Source organism: Myotis nattereri (assembly GCF_964212035.1).
Source record: "Myotis nattereri genome assembly, chromosome: 2".
In the NCBI taxonomy this organism is placed as follows: Eukaryota; Metazoa; Chordata; class Mammalia; order Chiroptera; family Vespertilionidae; genus Myotis; species Myotis nattereri.
The window spans coordinates 168,275,586-168,298,398 of record NC_138076.1 but is presented as its reverse complement, the minus strand read 5'-3'; the positions used below and the strand labels follow the sequence as shown (position 1 = coordinate 168,298,398).

Genomic DNA, 22,813 nt, shown 5'->3' with positions numbered 1-22,813 from the left:
GCCTCTCCTTTTTTTCTTTTTTTTTTTTATTCTGGGATTTATTTACCTTCTATAATTGAAACATTGTTGCCGTCACTGGAGCTTCCAGCTCTGAGGCCGGGGGCTGAAAGCAGGTATCTGGGGTTTGTTTAGCTTCTATAATTGAAACATTGTTGCTTCCAGAGCTCAGAGCTGGGCCATGGCAGGCAGGGAACCTTGGCTTCCTCCATCACTGGAGCAAAAGCCTCCTGCTCGCTTCAGCTGCGTGGCTGCTGGCCGCCATCTTTGTTGGCAGTTAATTTGCATATTGCCCTGATTAGCCAATGGGAAGCATAGTGGAGGTACGGTTAATTACCCTTTTTGTCTTTTATTAGATAGAATATGAAATAATTTGATAATATTTAAAATTTGTAATTTAAAAGCTGCACACTGCCTCCAAATCTCTAGGCCTTTGCCCTGGCCAGTGTGGCTCAATTGGTTAGAGAATTATCCCATACACTGAAAGGTCTTGGATTCATACCCAGGTTGCAGGTTCCATCCTTGGTCGAGATGTGTACAGGAGGCAATCAATTGATGTTTCTCTCTCTCTCTCTCTCTCTCTCTCTCTCTCTCTCTCTCTCTCTCTCTCTCCCCTTCTCCTCCTTCTCCTCCTTCTCCTCCTCCTCTTGCTCTGCCTCCTCCTCCCTAAACACATATCCTTGGGTGAGGATTGAAAAATAAATCTGTAGACCCAGATTGTTTCACTGGAGAATTTGATCTAATGTTTGAAGAATTAGTAGCAATCATAAACAATCTCTCCCAGAAAATAGGAGATAACATTTCCCAATTCATTTCATGAAGCCAGCATTACTCTTGCACCCAAACCAGACACCAACAGTATCAAAGAAGAAAACCACAAACCAGTATCCCTCATGCATATAGATGTAAAAAAAAAAAAGTCCATAACAAAACATTAGCAAACATAATTCAGCATTATATAATAAATTCTAAATCATGACCTAGTAGGGTTTATTCTGGGGGTGCAATCCTAGATTAATATTTAAATATCAATCAATGTAATCCACCATATTAAAAAGCTAATGAAAAAATATAATCTTATCATGTACGGAAAAAGCTTTTGAAAATGTAGCATCCATTCTTGATTTAAAAAAAAAAACCTCTCAGAAAAATAAAGATAGAAGGAACTTTCCTCAACTTGATAAAGAACAAACAAACAAACAACAAAAAACTGCAACCAGCATTATACTTAATGGCAAAAGGCTGCTTGAGATTGGGAACAAGGCAAGGATGTGCACTCTCACCACTCTTATTCAGCATAATATTGGAAGGTCTGGCCAGTTCACAAAAATTAACTCAAAATAAATCATAGATCTAAAGTAGAACACAAAACTTCTAACACTGAAATGCAAAGAGAAAAGAAAATGAAAAGACAATATTCAAGAACTGTGGGATGATTACAAAAGGTTCAACAAACATGTAATAGGAATATCAGAAGAAAGAAAAGAATGAGAGAAATATTTGAAGGAATAATAACTGAGAATGTCCCAAAATTAATGACAGACACCTACCCATTATACTGGTTTCCCTCAGTCCAGAGCCTCTCCAGGGTCCCAGAATGCAGATAGCTTCTGTGTTGGTTTGCTAGGGTTGCCACAGCCAAGGACCACAGACTGTGTGGCTCAGACAATAGAAATTTACTTTCCACAGTTCTGGAGGCAAGAAGTCAGATCCTGGTCCAGCAGGGTTGGTTTCTTCTGGACTCTGGCTTATAGATGGCCCTTTTTCCCGTCTTCATGTGGCCTTCCCTGTGTGTGTCCTAATCTGTCTTATAAGGACAACAATCATATTGTATTAGGGTCCTCATAATTACCTCTTTAAGGGCCTTACCTCCAAAAACAGTCACATTCTGAGATGCGGGGAGTTAGGACTTCAACATATGAAGTTTGGGATCGAGTACAATTCAACCTGTAACACCTTCCTTATGTTCCTTCATGCAAATCCTTTCTATAACTCCCTTTACCTTCATCATTCCAAAATTTGTTGGTATCTCATTTCCTAATGTCCTGTTTCCTTTTGGCTGTTTATGGTTTATTCATTTTTAATCCTTTACTATGATTTTACTAGAGGGAGAGAAATGAATGTGCTCAATCCCCCATCTTTATCCAGAAGCCCCTAACCATCCTTTAGATAACCAGCTCCCTCTGAGAAGTCCTCTTACCAACAAAGACCATAGTAATCTCTCATTTCTCTTAACTCCTAATTCGTTGAACATATAGCTGCCTTCTGTTTCATTTTTATTAGCCTTTGAGTTAACATATTTCTATTTTACCCAGTGAATATCCAGTACAGTGTTGTGGTCACTATTTGATTGATAAAAATAAGCATTTTTATGAATGTATATGACCCCATTCCTATAATTCAGAATCAGTTTTTTAATTGTTTTAATGTAGTAGGTCCATGAACACATTACATCATGATTTCACAATGTACCACCGTATTATACAGCACCTTACAGGAGAAGGAGGTACAAGATTTCACATCCAAATCTGAAAACAGAAGGCACACTGCCACCTTCTGATCAAAGCTAAAAATGCAGCCCTTAAAAGGATAATAACACAGCTCCAAGTTAAGTCAAAAGCAAGCCTAAGACAATTACACAAATGAGACTCTGATTTCCTTCTAACAAATGTTAGGGGTCGTGTAACTAAAATCGATATTGATGACTAGAGTAATGAAAAATTTAAACCTGAATTCAGGTGATGCACAGAAAGCTGACCTGTTAACAGGATCTTCCACGTTCACTTAAGGAGCCTCATTCCCTTCTGTGATTTTCTGAATTTCCTTCAGGCCTGGGCTCAAAATTCTCTAGTGGTAAGTTTCTGCTTGATTGTTAGTGAAAACTTTGTTCTGCTCTGCTCTCTCAAATGCAGTGACAAATCCAGTGTGCTGAGAAATGAGATGGCAACATGCAGTGGCCTCACCAACACGTTTCAGACTGCAGGACCTGAGTTCAGACTCCACACCCAGTGTGGAGATTTGCCTGACTTACTCTGATGGTCCAAATCAGGCTTTCTTGGGTGGAAATGAAAGGGAGGGGGTTAGGAAAAAGGGCAAAGTTCAGGTACCTGATGCAACAGACATGAAACAAAAAACGTAAAGCCCCGGTTTAGGGAATCACAGCATTTTTTCTGCGTTCTTGTGTGTTCACGGGACTCTGTCTTCGGGAAGACTCTCTCATTGTTCTGGAAACACAATTTAAGTTTGGGTCAAGCATGTCTGAAGGAAGCGCCTGCCCTTTGTTCCAGGGAAGCCCTGCGAGCAGGAGTGATCCAAAGGCAAGGCAGAGGCTGCAGACTGAGACGCTGAGGAGCTTCAGAGAAGTCATCTTCACAGAGGCAGTGACCTGGGGCAAGACTGCGGCTGGTTTCTGCTTCCTCTGGCTTCGGCCAGCTGGTAGAGAGTTCTGGACTTCCGGGGGTCCCGTGCAGAGCAGCAGTTGACTCCAGGAGCAGAGGCCTCTCCTCTTCTCAGTCCCATATGCTGTGACAAGGTCCTCAAGTATTGTTACGTTGTATCAGTCTCTGCCTTCTAGTATGACCCGTGGGTGGGAGGCTGACAGCGGGGCCTTGGAGTTCAGTGGAGGGGCAGCAGCGAGGAGAGGAGGCTGCGAGACAGCCAGGCAGGGAAGCCTGCAGCAGCAGCCCAGAGAGCTGACAAGGGGCAGTCAGGATGGATTTGTGCCAACACTCCCTGGGCTAGTGTTTCTGGGCCCAATAGAAGACTGACGTCTCCCAGGGACACAGGAAGAAGGCGCAGGCCATGTTTTGGGCCATCAGAGGGATGAATGATCCCTAGAGCAGGAGCCTTTGAGGATACCTAGAGACAGTTATATAAGTCTATCTGAATCTGGTGCTCTCTGGAGTCTGCATAATGGGGCTTCATCCTAGACCTGTCCCCAAGAGGTCTAGGATGGGTTTCAGGCACTGCAGCAGGCCAGAGGGGAGATGCCTTAGGCAAGAGGCCTCCTCCAGCACTTGCTGGTGGCTGTCTAATGCAGGGCTAGAGAAGAGGACATGGTCATGTCTATAACCAAGCAGGGCTTCACCACGGCCAGACTCCAGGATACTACTACTGCCCTGGGTTTTGAACTGAAGGCTCTTAGGGCTAAAATCAGGTCAGTAGCAGAGAACCAGATATGCATGCCGGTTGTCTCAATTTATTGCTGGGTAAGCAATAGATGAGTCCTTTCCTTTCCTTTGATCCTCTTGTCATCCTAATAAGTTACCACCTGCCCCATGAGCAGTAACTAATCACAAAGAATTCAAGGATGTTTGGCACAAAAAGCTTGAGGCAGAGTAGAAAGGAAAGGGTTGAACATGGTATAATCTTTGGAATAGCAAGCCAAAAAGCACAGAAGTAGGACAACTTCTTGGTCTCAGCCTCGCCTTGTGTCATTACAAACACACTATTTCACTCTAGTTCAGGATCTGCCTTGACTTCATAGTTTATGCTCTGATGTTACATGCATATTCAATTATCCCAGTGAGAATAAATGCCCAAATCACCATATTATTTAAATGGACTCCATAAAGTAACCATCAAAACAATTTAAAGTAAACATCAAAACAATTTATTGATGACAGAAATGGGGAAGCAGGGAAAGTAGAAGAGAAGCAGGTATGTGTATGCCAGTAGTTAAAACAGACCCAAGTATCCTATACAAACTCTTACATTTCCCACGACACACACAGACACACGATGTGCACAAGCACACACACTATGTGCACATGCACACATATAACCATGCACCTCCTCCCTCTCAAAGGAAGAACATCCGCAGTCCTCTGTGACTGCACTTTTGTGACATCTTTTCCTCTCCAAAGTCCATTCTGATACTCATTTCAGATGCAGGTCCCATGCACTAAAGCACTGGAGGAACTTCCCACGTGCACTCTAGTCCCTAGAAAGGCCCTGACACACTAGAAAAGGGGCCTCTGCTTGGAGGAGGCCGATGGGGCTTCTGATGTGGCCATGGCTGGGCACTGCCTTTAGGGTCCTCCCTGCCTTTGAGATGACACTCCCCAGTAACCTCACAGCCTCCCTGTGCGACCAAGACACAGGGGTCAGGCAACTACGCAGGACAGAGTGAATCAGGCAGAACAGGGCCCAAAGAAACACGAATTCCTTTCTCATGTGCCAACTACTACCACGGTGACGGGCAGGAAGGCCTCCAGGACCTACCCATGGTTGACTGAATGAACTACAGAACTCATACAAGACTGTCGGCCACACTCACTCCTCTCACTATCTTCACTACCCAGGTTTCAGCATTGGGCAACACAATCAAAGATTACACCTTCACGTTTGCTAGACATGCTGGCAGACTTCTACTAATACTGAACAGCCTTGCTAAGAAATTAAAATTCACTTTCCCTTTGATTCTTATCGGCGTGCTTTCAGCCACATAGGTGCTATTTTCAAAAGATCCAGTGGGTGGCAGTAATACGAAAGAAATGCCAGCTGTCCTGCTTTTCTGTTCCGATTTGTTCAACACTGACTATAGCACAGAAGAGCCCAAGTGCCTGTCAGACTAACCTCTGCCTGACTCCCAGCTTCGCAGGGCATCTTGTCTCCCAGAGCCTGTTTCCAGGATGAAGTGAGATGATAGATGCAAAGCCCCTGGTACAGCATCTAGCACACAATAGAGTGCATGTACATGGCAGCTATATTAATCACCAAGCCTGTTTGAACTGCTGTGACCAGTAAGAGAGTTGCACATGAGAAATTCCATAGAAAATTCCTATTCCCTTTAAAAGCAGTTTTGGGATGGGGAGAGGAACTATCTGAACACAATCCGGTAAAAGAAAAGAAAATTAATCCCCATTGATGATGAAAAGGTCTTCAATGTCCAGGCAAGTTCTTTGAGCCACACTTAAAAGGCTCTTCATCTGGATCCTTCATCTCTTTCTATAGGGCTTAAAGTCATTCATTCATGTATTCAGCAAATATTTATTAACTTCATATTATGTGCCAGATAACAGGCTTTGGAAAGTCATCTCTTAAAAACACACTGCATGCTTGTAATCCCAACAATGTGAAGACTAATTCTGTCCCCAATGAATCATGTGATCCATGCACACAACCTGCGGGACAACTCACTTCTTGAAGGACAGTGATGGTCTTTCTAACTTAATCTTGGGCACATGGTTTGACAAAGGCCTTTCTGACTTGAGGATTTAATTTTAAAGTCAGCAACATATATTATATATACACCAGCCACTGTGCGAGTTGTTACAAATATAAAAATCAAAGCTGCAGCCTCTGCCTTCCAGGATCTCAGAGTTAGTGGGGTAATCAGGCAAGAATAGCAACTACAGTGAAGAGTGACGAATGCAATGACAGAAGTCTAGACACAGGACACGAAGCTCACCTGATGGGATCCAAGAAGGTAACCCCCAAGAGGAGACCAATTAGAAGAATATGGCAGAGCGTAGGAACTAAATAATGAACATTTGAACTAATTATAATGGAAAAAAAGTTAACATTAAACAATTTTTAATGCAAATTCTAAAGCAAATCTTGGCCCAGGCTAGTTTGGCTTAGTGGTTAGAGTGTCAGCCTGCAAACAAAAGGTCACAGGTTGAATTCCCAGTCAAGGGCACTGTAACTTGGTTGCAGGTTCCCTAGCCCCGGTTGGGGTGCATGTGGGAGGCAACCAATCAATGAGTCTCTCTCACGTCGATGTGTGTGTGTGTCTCTCTCTCCCCTCCTACTCCCTCCCTCCCACTCTCTCTAGAAATCAAAGGAAAAAATATATTCAAGTGAGAACTTAAAAAAAAATAAAAATATAAAGCAAATCTTGGGATTCATACTTCTTCAGGCTAGTCCCTATCCAGACAACACAACATGAATAATACAACTAGAGTAGTCCAAATAGCTGTAGATTAAATTAGAAGACAGCATGCTCTGAACCCACTCTGCTATTTTTAAACGCTGTAATCATGGAAACACTAACTCTGAATCTCCTTTTCTTGTTAAAAATGGCAATAACACTACCTGCCCTGACTACTTGTAAGTTTCTTCTAAGGATCATATAAGAAAAGATCCTATATAATAAAAGCCTAAGTGTCCGGTCATTCGGTCATCCGTTCAACCAAAGAGTAATATGCTAATGATATGCTAAGGCCACTCAACTGCTTGCTATGATGTGCACTGACCACCAGGAAGCAGACAGTTGACCAGTTGACCAGTCGCTATGCTATGCACTGACCACCAGGGGGCAGTCAACCAGTCACTATGATGTGCGCTGACCACCGGGGGGGCAGATGCTCTGACCGATAGGTTAGCTTACTGCTGGGGTCTGGCGGATTGGGACTGAGTGAGACGGGCCAGACACGCCCTGTAGCCCTCCCGTGGTCCCTCCCTGGCTAGCCAACCTCCCACATCCCTCCCCGGCCCTGATCGTGGGTGGGTGGGAGGTAATCAACCAAAAACCATCTATATATATAAAAGCCTAAGCAACTGTTACAACCAGTCGACTGGTTGCTATGATGCGCACTGACCACCAGGGGGCAGATGCTCAACCCAGGAGCTGCCCCCTGGGGGTCAGTGTGCTCCCATAGTCAACCTCCCACAGCTGGCCAACCACTTGCAGTCCCTCCCCCCGGCCAGCTGGCTGGTCCCGATCAGCCCCTATTGGGACTGGGTGAGATGGCCCCAATCGCCCCGGTCACCAGCCAGGCCGAGGAACCCCACCCATGCACAAATTCGTGCACCAGGCCTCTAGTCCTGTATAATAAAAGGCTAATATGCAAATCGACCAAATGGTGGAACATTTGACATGCACTGACCACCAGGGGGTAGACGCTCAATGCAGGAGCTGCCCCATGGTGGTCAGTGTGCTCCCACAGGGGGAGCGCCACTCAACCAGAAGCCAGGCTCATGGCTGGCGAGCGCAGCGGCAGTGGTGGGAGCCTCTCCCACCTCTGCTGCAGGCAGGCAGTAAGGAGCACAGGGTCCCGGACTGTGAGAGTCCCAGACTGCGAGAGGGATGTCCGAGTGCCAGCTTAGGCTGTAAGCCAGCAGGTGGACATCCCCCGAGGGGTCCCAGACTGTGAGAGGGCAGAGGCCGGGCTGAGGGACCACCCCAAGTGCACAAGTTTCATGCACTGAGTCTCTAATGAGAAATAATTTTTTTGCCTTTATAATACTTTTCTATTCATCTAAATCAACTTCTTACTAACGGCTTGAGAAAAAATCCAAGTCATTCAAAATTCAATATACATGTGTAAGCTATACATAAAAGGCTAAATTTTATTGTTTGTTATATACCATAAAAAGACAATACAATTTGCAATGCATAACATTAATAAATTCTAACCTAAGGGTACCGTGAATATACAAACTATGATCATCTCAATAATTTATATCTGGACAATAATCTTTGTAAATAGATTATGATTACTCATGCAATTGTAAGTATAACAATGTATGATGCAACAAAAATTATCAACAGTGTAAAATACAGTTTTAAATTTGATGCTGATAACAGCTATAGGATGGTGACCTAGTATTCATTGTTGGTGTTAATCCTCACCGGAGAGTATTTTTCCATTGAAAATTTTTAGGGAGAGTGGAAGAGAGAAGGAAAGACAGAGAGAAACATCGATGTGAGAGAAACACATTGATTGGTTGCCTCCTGCACGTGCTCTGACCAGATATATGCCCTTGACTGGAATCTAACCCAGGACGCTTTGGTCCACAAGCCAATGCTCTATCCACTGAGCCAAACCAGCAAGGCAACCTAGTATGTTTTTTAACAATTTGATACTCTCTAAAATAAAGTTGATTTTAACAACAGTTACAGGATGCCCAAAATTTGCTAGGTTGCTACTTTTAAATTTACTAAAATTGATTCTTGCTGTTAAATTAAATTAGATTGTACAAATATTAATTGAGCACCTAACCAGGTGCAAAGGACTGTGCCAGGTACTGTACAAAACAAGGATGAGTGGAATACTAACCCTGCGTTTAAAGGCTTTATAGATACACACTCACACACAACACATACACACATAAGCTATATGCTAATTACTACTTAAATATTCCCAGTTTTTAAATTTTCTACACTTTGCTTTAGATTATGTGCCTTTAGTATATATATGATGTGGATGTCATGAAGAAAAAATCTGAAGCATTAAATCTAAGGATGCTGTGACTCCTCAATGAGCCGATATAAAGTCTAGTTAAAAGTCTCTTTTCAACATAAATACTAAAAATACTTATCCTGCAGCTAAGTAATTTTGTTAGTGAACTGGCACAATGATATTAAAAAGTCTTATAAAGAAACAATCCAGTTACCTACTTAACTCTCTCTATACAAATATAACTTTACTCATATGCTAATGAAGCAGCTTGTCATGTAGAAATAATGTTACACTTACAGGGCACTGGAGAATATATCTATATCTAACATTTAAATGACTTACAAAATACTGATCTTTACAAATATACCTCATTATTTATATTTTTATTTTCAGAAAAGACTTATAAATAGATCACTTATAAAGAATACATTTCTCACTAAATCACAATTCACTTTATAGTTAATTAACTTATATCCAAAGTCCTGTATAATTTCATTTTCTTCAACGCAAAACAAAACTTTATTTTAGTAGAAAAAAATTTACATGTGAAATTCAAAGACAATAATTTTAGTAAAAATGGAAATCAACCACCATATCTTTTCTTGAGTTCTTCAACAGAATTATCCTTCAATCCTGAGTTCTCTATGTGACTGAATAATATATGTGCAACTGAAAAAGAAAAGAAAAAAAGTGTCCCATTTTAATCTCCATTTTTATAAAAGTTTAGTAAAACAAAAATTAAAGGGAATAATCTGATCTGTCAAATAAAACATTTTACATTTGAAAGTTATAATATAAAGGTTATTTCTAAATTCTAATTCAGATATTTAAAAACCAATCTGAGAATAGAAAATTATATAGCAATCCAATGTTTACCAAAATATTTTGCTTTAGCAGTAAAAAATTTCCTCTACACCCTCAATGACATTAACTTTACAGAGTAAACTTAACTCATTCTAAGCTTCCTAAAATTTTTACTCTATTTAACTATTTTACTTAATATTATAATTAACTGTTTTTCAAATATTATAAATAACTTTATTTTAGAAGAAAATGTTATATCTCTAACTGAAAATTAGCAATAACATCTACAAAATCATGTTGATGGGCTAGTTATACATTTTATAATCTATATATATAAAAGCCTAAGTGACCAAACGACCGGTTGGCCAGTCGCTATGAAGCGCACTGACTACCAGGGGGCAGATGTTCAATGCAGGAGCTGTCCCCTGGTGGTCAGTGCACTCCCACAGCCAACCTCCCGGGCCCCTTCCCCCCTGATTGGCTCCGTTTGGGGGGCCGGCTGGCCTTCTGATAGGCCTGGATCGCTGGCCAGACCAAAGGACCCTGCCTGTGCACGAATTTGTGCACTGGGCCTCTAGTATATCATAAAATAAGATATATAACTATTAAGTGTTCAAAGATCTTTCTATAAACTATGTAAAATTCTTTATCTTTCACACCACTGAATGGTCCACACTCTACACTTTGGAAAATACTGTTATAGTTCATCTATTTCTCAACATTAAAACTAGCTAACAATTGTTAATAATAATGGCAATAATAGAAGATAAGAGCAGCTAATATTTATTGAAAGTTTAGTTACATGCCAGGAACCATTATAAGTGCTTCCCATGTTTAACTTAGTGGACAGTGGAGACCCAACCAGGATGGAAGGCCAGTCTGAAGAGCCAACTCACATTCTTTGAGTACACTTTAACTTATCACATTATAGTGGCAAGAAATTCATTCATTCAACATGCTTCTACTAAGAAGTTATTGTGTACTAAGCACTGTTCTATGCCTGAGGCCTAGAAAATAGTAGAGAAAGTTCCTGCTCTCATGGAGCTTTAATTCTATTAGGGAGAGAAATAATAAACATATACATGGAATACTCCCAGCTAGTTATGTATTATGAAGAAAAGTAAAGCAGGGCAAGAATACAGAGGGTGACGAAGGAGGGGAAGCAGGCAGTTATTTTAACTAGGCCGGTGAGGAAAGGCATCTCTGAATGTTAGACGGAAACTTAAATACAGTAAGGAAGCAGGTGGGGAGATATTCTAGGCTGCGGGAACAGCCAAATGCAAAGCCCCAGAGGCTAAATTACGTCTGTTAGTTTGGTATATTAAAAAAAAACACCCAGCGGTGTAGTGGGCAGAGTGAAAAAAGTGTTAGAAGATGAGGTTAGAATAGTAATAAGTAAGAGCAATACTTCCCGGGAAATTTCAGGAATTGTTTTTGATTAACTGAAGATGAAACAGAAATTTCTTTTGATTTAAATTCTACTTTAAAATTTCACTAAGTTATATATTCACTTCCCTAAGTACAACATAAAGGGTATTTTTTCTTACTGACTGAGTCTTATTCAATGTCACTGCTAGATACATAAAGAAGAAAAGGAGCCCAAAGTACATTTAGCCTAAGAGGTTTGAAAATGGTACAAGGTTTCCCTATCTTTAAAACTAAAAACAGTGGTACTCTGGTATTCTAATGATTTTTTTCTCTTTTTCCTAAAACTATACAGTATAGCCCAAAACCTCTAGGTAATTTGAAGATTTTTCAGCATTTGATCTTACTTAAATTAGGGTCCCCCAAAGTAACACTATCTTCCAAAGACTGAGATATAGAAGGAAGGGATCTAATTCAGGCTCATCACTTGCCACTCTTTACCCCCTAACTCGACAATCCAGCCACACTGCCTTTCCTGCCTCAGAGTCTCTGAAAACATCATCCCTTCAGTCTAAAACTCTTCCCTACCCACTTCATCTAACTGAATTCTGCCCTTCTGTGAGAATTCAGCTTAAATGAAACAAACTCAAGAAAATTAGCTGTCAAAGAATGAGTTAGATTTCGGTACACCCACACCCAGTTACATGCCCCCAGTGGCAGGGAACCTTTACATGCTGCATGATGGCAGGAGCTCAACCATTGTTATTACTGCATTTTCAAGTAGAACAGCTCAGACTCTAGAGCAGGACTGCCTAAGTTTAAGTCCTGGGCCCGACTTCCTAGCTACATGACCTTGATGGCATTCCTTACCTCCCTCTGACTCAGTTTCCTCCTTTGTAAAAGTGGAATAATAATCATACCAATACCTCATAATGTTATTGCCAGGATTAAAAATTTTAATTTTACTTAATTTAATTATGTTTTATTTAAATTTAATTGCATGTACCCTGGACATAGTAAACATTCAACAAATATTTGCTATCATTTGTTTAAAAAATAAAAGAGGAATATAAGAATAAAGAGACATGGAAAAGCTTTGTTCACAAATCTCACTTTTTTTCTCAGGTTCTGACATGAACATCACTGCCATATCAAACCTTCTTAATTCAGAAAGCCTTTGTAAAATTTCCAAGATGAGTGATGGCTTTTCTTTCCTGAAATAAACAAAATAAAAACCAAATGATCCATTAAAAGTAGCTCATTTAATTCTTTACTAACACAATATTTCTAATTATATGTAAATAAGGTCTTCATTTATCTTTTTCCCTGGGCAGTTAAAATAAAGAATACTGTCTTTATTTATTTTAAGTGCCCAGGTGAAGACATTTATCAAGTCAATTGAAGAAATAATATTCTCAAATGTGAGGAATAGCACAGATGTTATTAATCTACTGTAACACTTCCATGCCCTACTTTTCTCTTTAAAAAAACAAAACTTAATCATTTCCCTTGTTACTTCTTGCACTTATCATCTTCACAACTTCTGCCATAGTAAAATTTACTAGAGTGCTAGTATTGCCATATAGAAGGTAGTAATAATATCAAAACAAATGAATTTCCCAAACCCCTAGAAATAGCATAGCACTACAGTATGAAAGTATAACTAAAAAAATTCAACTTACTCAATGTAAAAGTCATGCAGAATTTTAATGATTTGGTTGAATACATCTGGATCTAGATTCTTCTGAAACAACTTAGGATACAAGGATGGTTCAATTTTCTTGGAAAAAAAACAGTTAGAAAATTAAATTATGACAACATTACATATAAAGTACTTATATAATAATTGCTTAGGTGAATAAAGAATAACTACTATGCATTAATACATAATGAATAATAATGGGGATGGGGGGTTGTCACAATGAAATGTAATTAAAGATAGAAGAAGGTTAGAGGAACAGTAAGATAATTACTCTGTACAAATCAGAGAAAAACCTCATCAACAGATAGATGTACACCACCATGAGAGAGACAGGAAACTTAGAGCTCTCAAAGAGCAAAAACAATAGAGAGTTAAAAAATAAAATTACATGAGATAATGTATTTGGAAGTAACTATATATTGCATAATTATAAGGAATTATTACTATAACTAGAGGCCCAGTGCACAGATTCATGCACCGGTGGGGTCCCTCGGCCTGACCTACAGGGATCGGGCCAAAACCAGCTCTCTGACATCCCTCTAGGGGTCTCGAATTGCGAGAGGGCACAGGCCAGGCTGAGGGACCCCACTGGTGCACAATCGGCTGGGGAGGGACCACAGGATGGCTCCAAGGCGTGTCCAGCCGGTCTCACCCAGTCCCGATTGGTTGGACCCCAGCAGCAAGCTAACTTAATGGTTGGAGCATCTGCCCCCTGGTGGTCAGTGCATGTCATAGCGACTGGTTGAATGGTCGAACACTTAGCATATCATGCTTTTATTATATAGGATTACACTGGAGAAAAAGTATGTTAATCCATTATTTGGTAAATTTCTTATGATTTGATTCTTTTTCTTTTTAAATATATTTTATTGATTTTTTACAGAGAGAAATGGAGAGGGATAGTTAGAAACATCGATGAGAGAGAAACATCAATCAGCTGCCTCCTGCACACACACCACCTGGGGATGTGCTGGCAACCAAGGTACGTGCCCTTCCGGGACCACTCAGTCCGCAGGCCGACACTCTATCCACTGAGCCAAACCAGCCAGGGCTGATTCTTTTTCTTGGAGCCAATGAAATCTCATTTTCAGGAGAATGACTATCTAAATATTGCAAGTATTACTTGACACAAAGAAGGCATCTAATGTATTTTAGCTTCTTTCCCCATCTTGAAGGATGAAGAAGTTCAAGTTATGATATATGAAATCAGATTAAGTTATTTTTAGAGAAGAGAATTCAAAACAGAACCTATTTCCAAAGGTTCCCTGACTGCAAATATTTAAAATGGTCTGGCCAGCCCTAGCTGGTTTGGCTCAGTGGATAGAGCGTTGGCCTGCGGACTGAAGGGTCCCAGGTTCGATTCTGGTCAAGGGCACATACCCAGGTTGCAGGCTCAATCCCCAGTGGGCAGGAGGCAGCCAATCAATGATTCTCTCTCATTGCTGATGTTTCAATCTCTCTTTCCCTCTCCCTTCCTTTCTGAAATGAATTAAAAATTGAAAAAATAAAATAAATAAAATAAAATGGTCTGGCCAGGGTGATACATGTGTCAGGTAAGGGATAATAAGAGCATTTTCTACAATCATGTTATACAATACAAAGAGCAAATATAACACTATTATACAGTGAGTGACAAAGACAGTCTTTGACCTTTTGTTTACAACAGAACTACTAGCTTCTTCTTTCTTACCGTCAAATACTGATATAACATATCTGGAGAACTTTTCAATTGTCTAAAATCAGATTCAAGCTGGAATGAGTTTGCAGGAACTGGAGGAAGAACAGTTGTGATAAACTGAGCAGACAATTTGTCTCCCTCTATAGAAATCTTTTCACGGGAAGACTGACATACGTCAGGTTTCATATTAACTTGAGAACTGAAATATTGCAGAGACATCAGTCAAACAATTGAAAAGAACCAAAATTAGTCAAAGCTTATTTTTTTATTAAGTTATTACATATGTGTCCTTATCCCCACATTACCCCCTATGCCCCCCACTCATGCCCTCACCCCCCGTTTGTCTGTGAGTCAAAGCTTATTATAAGAAAGCATCAATAGAGATTTTAAAATTTCTGATTTAACTAATATTATATTATCTATTTACATTCTAAAAATACTAAACTCTTTCAGCTGATAACATATGTATATTTTTTTGCAAGACACGCCTCTGCAAATTTTCACATGCTACACAATGACTATTCTCTTTGCTGGGCTATTAGCCTGGCCACTTTTTGAGGACACCATTTCTATATACCGCATTACAACATCATATATACTTACAACTCAGCCTTTCAGAAATCTGAATTATAAGTTTCAAGAAAGATATTCTGAGAAGGAAAAAATGCTTTCTCCTTAAACAAACAAACAAACAAAACTACCTATTTAGTGTTTTCTCACAATCCATACGATCACTTTAAATAGAATTACTACTAAAATTCAAAGTTAAAAAAAAATTCCAATAAAATTGTTGAGTACAATACAATAATATATGAATAAAATTTCAAGACCCCAAAACAAACCTAGTCTATGTCTTTTATATTCTCACTAGAGGCCTGCGGGGATCAGACCAAAACCGGCTCTCTGACATCCGCCGAGTGGTCCCGGATTGCGAGAGGGTGCAGGCCAGACTGAGAGACCCTACTGGTGCAAGATCGGGGCTGGGGAGGGGCTGCGGGAGGGCTCCAGGGTGTGTCTGACCCATCTCGCCCAGTCCCCATAAGCTGGACCCCAGCTGCAAGCTAATCTACCATTCGGAGTGTCTGCCCCCTGGTGGTCAGTGTGCATCATAGTGATTGGTTGCATGGTCAGACACTTAGCACATTAGGCTTTTATATATATAGATCAAGGAAACACATCACTATTTTTAAAAATTCCAAACAAGTCCCGGCTGGTTTGGCTCAGTGGATAGAGTGTCAGCTTGTGGACTGAAGGATCCCAGGTTTAATTCCAGTCAAGGGCACATGCCCAGGTTGCGGTTTGATCCCCAGTAGGAGGCATGCAGGAGGCAGCTGATCAATGATTCTCTCTCATCACTGATGTTTCTATCTCTCTCTCTCTCTCCTTTCCTCTCTGAATTCAATAAAAATACATTAAAATTTTTTTTCCAAACAAAATTTAAAACAATCCATAAATAATCTTAAATATGAATGGCTAGAATAATGTAAATGTCTAAATTCTACATTTTTTAGAAGCTTCCTCTTAAAAAATTAAATTTTTTGCTGAATTAAGAAGGGAAACAATATACTGAAGTTTGAGGGGAATAATGAACACAACCAACTTGTTAAAGACAGTTTCTTATTATCTCTAAATTCCCCACTATGGTAAAGGAACAGTGATCATTCCTTACGCAAAACGTCTCTGATGAGTCAGAACAAATAAAAAAGAAAAACTAGACCATGAAGTTGGGTAGTTAAAAAAATTACAGTGATGAGTATAAACCAAAACGCTCATTGGTAATATCAATTTTCTAGTGGAATTAAATCCTGGGTCTGGCTTTACCATTCTAGAGATTATCAAATAACAACAGTTCTACTTACTGGAGGGCTGAAGTCTCACTGATTTCTTCTATTTTCAATACTTTTGCTTTTGGAATATCACTCATGGGCAAAAGGTCATCTTGGCTTGAATTCTTCTTACTTGCAGTGCCTGTGGTTGCTGTTACATCTGCTACATTAATAGGATTACTTTTGGGAGCAGCAGCAGTAGTGCTCTCTGGCATGTCAATAGTCTGTATCAAATTACCAGTTTCTTCAATAATCACCTTCTTGAGTGGTTTCTAAAACAATTAAAATCAATTCCTTAAATCAACACATAAAGTTTTTCTATTTTAGAATTAGAAATTAAAAGGTTGCTGTGTTCTTACAGCCAATATCCCAGTTATAAAAAAAAATTCAATTTGATGGCTAGACAGACTTAGGAGTCACACTCTGAGAACACAAATAAAAAGATGCATAGCACCCACCAAATGTAGGTCTAAATGGAGGAAAGAAGATGTATATATAAATAATTACAAGCAATAGTATACAAACCTATAAGAGAACACAGAGGAAGGTAGAAAAACACTGGCATTAGCAGAGACTTCTTAGAAAAAGTACACAAGAATGGCAATGCGGAAGATTAACCATGGTATGTATGGTCAGTGAAAAGGTGATAAGTCCAATGGCACTGGTGCAAGAGGATAAGTGATGGGAGACAAAGCTTGAAAGGCTCATTAAAAATTGCTTATAAAGAGACTTGTGTGCCATGTCAAGGAGTTTGGACTTTATTTTAGAGGCAAGAAAGCCAAGAAAAAATATTACCAAACTGACAACAGTTTTGTGGGCTAACTGAAAACAAGAAAAACAAGGCTAGGCAATAACCAGCATTCTGTATGAAACAGACCAACATTAAAACCTGAATACATCTGGTTGGTGTAGCTCAGTGGTTGACCCTCAACCACTATAGAAAGATTTATGAGCCAGGAGGTCACAGTTCGATTCCGAGTTAGGGCACATGCCCGGGTTGTAGGCTCAATTCCCAGAAACGGGCATGGAAGAGGCAGCCAATCAATGATTATCTCTTATCATTGATGTTTCTATCTTCTCTCCCTCTCCTTTCCTCTCTGAAATCAATAAAAATACATTTTAATAATAATCCTATATAATAAAAGGCTAGTATGCAAATCGACTGAACAGCAGAACAACCGGTTGCTATAACACACACTGACCACCAGGAAGCAGACGCTCAATGCAGGAGCTGCTCCCTGGTGGTCAGTGTGCTCCCACAGGGGGAGCGCTGCTCAGCCAGAAGCCCTGAGCCAGGCTCACGGCTGGCAAGCACAGCGGCAGTGGCAGGAGCCTCTCCCGCCTGGGCAGCAGTGCTAAGGATGTCCGGGAGGCGGGCCTAAGCTGTCAGTCAGACATCCCCCAAGGGCTCCCAGACTGCGAGAGGGTGCAGGCCGGGCTAAGGGACCACCCCCCGCCCCACTCCCAGTGCACAAATTTTGTGCACCGGGCCTCTAGTAATAAATAAAACCTGAATACATTTTCTATATAAGAAGCTGGATAAAGCCAGCTCAGGATTAAGTTTGCCAAATAATAATCACAAACTTGGTAAGTATTTGACCATAATAATGGTTTTTAATAAAATAAGTTGCATTCACTATTTCAATCATTACAAGTATCAAACATTTTCAATTTCTTCTAAAGTTTACATATTGTACTCTTATTTTTAACAAAAAAACTTTCAGTATAATGTAAGTGTTCAATTGTATAGTTAAATTTTAAATAAAAAAGTTATAAATATAAACACTTTTGACATATACACTAAATTCAACGTTAAAACCAGACATTCTATTAACATTGCTAAGCTAAGACCTAATGGGAAAAATTGTTATTGGATAAATGCACATAAATAAAAAAGCTGTTAGCAAATTTGTTAAAAGAATCCTGTTAGCAGTTCTATTTTAAAAGATAATCACGTTAAGCTAAGGCCTTTGCTTTGCTCAGAACTATCATCAGCAATAGATAACGATCAAGATATTAATCAAGAATGGACATGTATTAGTGTTTAAAAAATAGACTATAATTTGACAGGCAATAATTATTGAATTATATCAATACACTATCGTTTAAAAACAAATACTTTCATTGACATTAGATGTGTAAGCACTGATTGTAATTAACAAATTTCCAAATAGATAGTCTCTATTAAGAGTAGACCAGGGATGGGGGAATGACAGTATGAACAGAAGTAAAACTCAAAAGATACCACTATAGAAAGATTTATGAAAAGATATGAAAGGTTCAATTCATTACTTTTTAAAAATTAAAAGTTAGAGACATGACATTTTATTTAGCTCTGTATAATGGCTATTTCAAAAAAAAAAAAAAGAGAGAGAGAGAGAGAAGAATAAACAGAAAGGGAGAAAGAAAAGGCTAAGGACCAAAAAGAAAGGTGAAGTTTTGATGTGAGAAAACAGAAAAATGAAAATAAATATTTTAGCAGAGACTAAGAGATCAGGAAAAACTTTCATTTACTACCAATCAGGGAACCCCAGGCCCTTGCTTAGCTGATGTACATCACTGGTCTTTAAGAGATTTTAATTCAACAGTTTGTTTCCTACTCTTATTCATACCACACAGATACTTACATACCAAGAAAGAAAAAGAAAGACAGTGTTTCACTTACAGCTGGTCCAGGATGAGGGGGATTATCAGTGGGTTTTATCACGTTCTGCCTTTGAGTAGAATCGAGAAAGACATCATCCCAGTGTCCTTTCTCAATTAATTCCTTGAAAACAGATTTGTGATCATGACTATAAAAATATTCTCAAGTTAATTATGCAACAAATGAATGTGTTTAAGTTGCAGAAAATAAAAGTATATATTGGTGAAAATAATATATTACCTTTTTAATTTTGGAAAGTTCAGTTATTGCTTGCTTATTTCCAGGTTCCAGAAGCAAAACAGTTTCAAAATCTAAAGTGAATTTTTAAGAAATATAATAAATTAATGGAAATACTTTATAAAGTTCAAGACATGATATGTTTACTTGGTTTAGTAACACCATGTTTATCTCAGGAAGTTTTACTCAGGATGCTAGGAAACACGTGAGCAACAACAAGGACTAACATTTACTGAGTGCTAGTCTTTATATGAATTCTTTTTTTTTTAAACATATTTTATTGATTTTTTACAGAGAGGAAGGGAGAGAGATAGTTAGAAACATCGATGAGAGAGAAACATCGATCAGCCGCCTCCTGCACACCCCCTACTGGGGATGTGCCCGCAACCCAGGTACATGCCCTTGACCGGAATCGAACCTGGGACCTTTCAGTCCGCAGGCCGACGCTCTATCCACTGAGCCAAACCGGTTTCGGCTTTATATGAATTCTGATGTATTCCTCACTACAACCCCACTTTACAGATGATACGATTGAGGCCTACAGGTCACCTAACTTACCAAAGCCCACACTACTAACAAATGACAAGGTAACTCACTAAATGTAAGATAGAATCTAATATTATTCAGCCTTAAAAAGGAGTTGTGATACATGCTACGACATAAATGAACCTTCAAGACATTATACTAACAGAAATAAGCCAGACACAAAAGGACAAAGTACTGTATAATTCTTATATAAAACACCTAGAAAAGTCATATTCAGGGATAGAAAGTAGAATGGTGGTTCTGAGGAGCTGGGGAAAAAGGGGAATGGAGAGTTACTGTTTAATGCGTAGAGTTTTCAGAATGAAATGATGAAAAAGTTCTGGAGATGAATAATGGTGATGGTTACACAAGGTAAATGGACTCAATGCCAATGGACTTAAAAATGGTTAGAATAGTAAGTTTTATGTTATGTGTATTTTACCATAACGAAAAAAATGCATGGGTTACAGCTGAAGCCAGGTTTAGAGAAAAACTGAGAGAATTAAATGCATAGATCAGGAAAAAAGACTGAAATCAATTATTTAGGTATTGATGTTAAAAAATTAGAAAAATAGCAAACTAAATCAAGACAGTTGTAGGAAGGAAATAAAGAGTAGAAATAAATAAAATTGAAAACATACACAATAGAAACAAGTTGGTTCTTCAAAAAGACTAATAAATACTTAAAAAACAGATCAAGGAAAAATAAAAGAATAACAAGTATAAAAAAATAAGGGGGGATGGGGCATCACTACAGACTACATTATCCTCTACCTCCAGCTGCTGATTCCCTTCCTTTTCATTCTTGCCTTTGTCTTGCTTTTTTCCTTTTCACCTATAATTCAAATCTTTCTTTTAAAATATATTTTATTGATTTTTTACAGAGAGAAAGGAAGAGGGATAGAGAGTTAGAAACTCAATGAGAGAGAAACATCAATCAGCTGCTTCCTGCACACCCCCTACTGGGGATGTGCCTGCAACCAAGGTATATGCCCTTGACCGGAATCGAACCTGGGACTCTTCAGTCTGCAGGCCAACGCTCTATCCACTGAGCCAAACCGGTTAGGGCTATAATTCAAATCTTTACTAATTTTGATTGGCAACTAGCCAGAATGTACTGTATGCTCTCAAAAGATAATCAGATCTACTATTAAAGCTGCATTCCTTCAAATCTGCATACATATTCATGCTTTAAACTGAGAAAGAAAATATGTATATCTTTCTCTAAATTCTATATCCTTGTACCCTGGGAAGGCTACACAAATCTCTGCTTCTATAACTTGGGAGTCCCGTCAGAATGAGTGAATGGCAGGTGTTATAAAAATAGTCATACCTTGTTTGGCCTCATTTAACTTTCCCAAAAATGTTCTTGCAGTTCCTCTTCTGGCATAAGCTTTAGAATACGAGCCATCTAATAAAATAGCTTGTGTGCAGTCCTTTTCAGCCTCTTCATATCTATTAAACATAATACAATTACCAACTGGAAAAATGCAGCCTATAGAAAAACTTCATATAAACTGAGTTTCTAATATAAAAAAACATGCATATAATTTCAAATATCAACCCCATATCTGTGTTTGAGGGAAAAGACAATTATAAAATTTTATATTCTCATCAAATCTTGGAATCATCTGCTAAGGAGGGAGAAGGTACCAGATTAAAGAAAAGTCAGAAAAGGATGGAATTAGGATGGCAAAAATACAAGTAGAGCAGACAAAAGAATAGTACTGCTGGAAGTCTGCCCCCCGTCCACCTTCAATAAACACACACTGCATTAATAATTGGCATTAATTTTCTAATAAAACTAGAGGCTCGTTGCATGAATTCATGCACCAGTGCTGTGGTCCCACCTGGTACTTGCACCTGCTACTGGCGCCGGCCCCGCTTGCACCAGCTGCCAGCACCGGACCTGCCACTCACACCTGTTGCCGGTGCCTGGCACTGGTCCCAATCGCTCAGTGTCGTCAGCAGGTGTGAGCAGCAGCAGCCAGCCCCGATTGCCTCTGATGACTTCTCCACCTCCCCCTGCTCCTGAGGGGCAATCGGGGCAGCAGCTGCCGATCACACCCACTGCTGGCACTGGCCGCAGTCGCTTCATGCTGTCATCGGGTGCGAGTGGGGCAAGCGCTGTTAGCGCATGGGAGCGGCAGCGGCGGGAGCGGGGCTGCTGGCAGACAGTGGGCTGGGGGGGGGAAGATGGGCTGAGACCCACCCTTGTGCCCAGTGCAGCCTCGCAGCCCACAGTTCCTTTCAAGGTGCACGAATTCATGCACTGGGCCCTTAGTAGTATCCCTGTTTATAGACGCTCCTATGTCATAGCTAGCCAACAACCATGCAATTCTATCCCTAGGAGTCACTCAAATGGCAAAGAGTGAAGTCATGTTATCACACTAGTAACATAATTATCAATGCTGATTTCTGTGTATTCCTTACCAACACTTTATTAGTTAATCAATATGTGGAAGATGTGTCAAAGATCACCCCAAATTCTAGTGTCCTTATTCAAGTCTTCACATTAACATCTTTTAAAAACTTTTAATTTTAACTTGCCTATATTTTAAATGTAGTTTCTCATTATATAATGTGTTTTAAAAAGTATATATATCAGCATATCGCAAATTTTAATATCTTTAAAACTGTATTTCAATATAATTGGTTTCCTTTATAATCCTAAATGTAAAATTAATTATACATTTAATAATTTTGAGAACATTTCACAGTGCAGTCAAAGGAGTCCATGGCATAAAAAAATTTAAAAATCCTGCCCTAGCTGGTTTGGCTCAGTGGATAGAGCGCTGGCGTGCGGACTGAAGGGTCCCAGGTTCAATTCCGGCCAAGGGCACATGCCCAGGTTGCAGGCTCCATCCCCAGTGGGGGGCGTGCAGGAGGCAGCCAATTAATGATTCT

General features: G+C 39.6%; 1 protein-coding gene across 1 annotated transcript in view; it reads right to left on the bottom strand.

The window, feature by feature from the left end:
* Nucleotides 1-8,267: 8,267 nt before the first annotated feature.
* RPAP3 (RNA polymerase II associated protein 3) overlaps nt 8,268-22,813 on the bottom strand; it is a 35,368-nt gene continuing 20,822 nt past the window's right edge. The window contains exons 10-17 of the mRNA XM_081083362.1: nt 21,240-21,361; nt 19,385-19,455; nt 19,166-19,267; nt 16,534-16,772; nt 14,687-14,873; nt 12,977-13,074; nt 12,408-12,508; nt 8,268-9,794 (exon numbers count right to left, since the gene is read on the bottom strand). Coding sequence (XP_080939488.1) covers nt 9,709-9,794; nt 12,408-12,508; nt 12,977-13,074; nt 14,687-14,873; nt 16,534-16,772; nt 19,166-19,267; nt 19,385-19,455; nt 21,240-21,361 — 1,006 coding nt within the window. The 3' untranslated portion in view covers nt 8,268-9,708. The remainder of the gene's footprint in view (nt 9,795-12,407; nt 12,509-12,976; nt 13,075-14,686; nt 14,874-16,533; nt 16,773-19,165; nt 19,268-19,384; nt 19,456-21,239; nt 21,362-22,813) is intronic.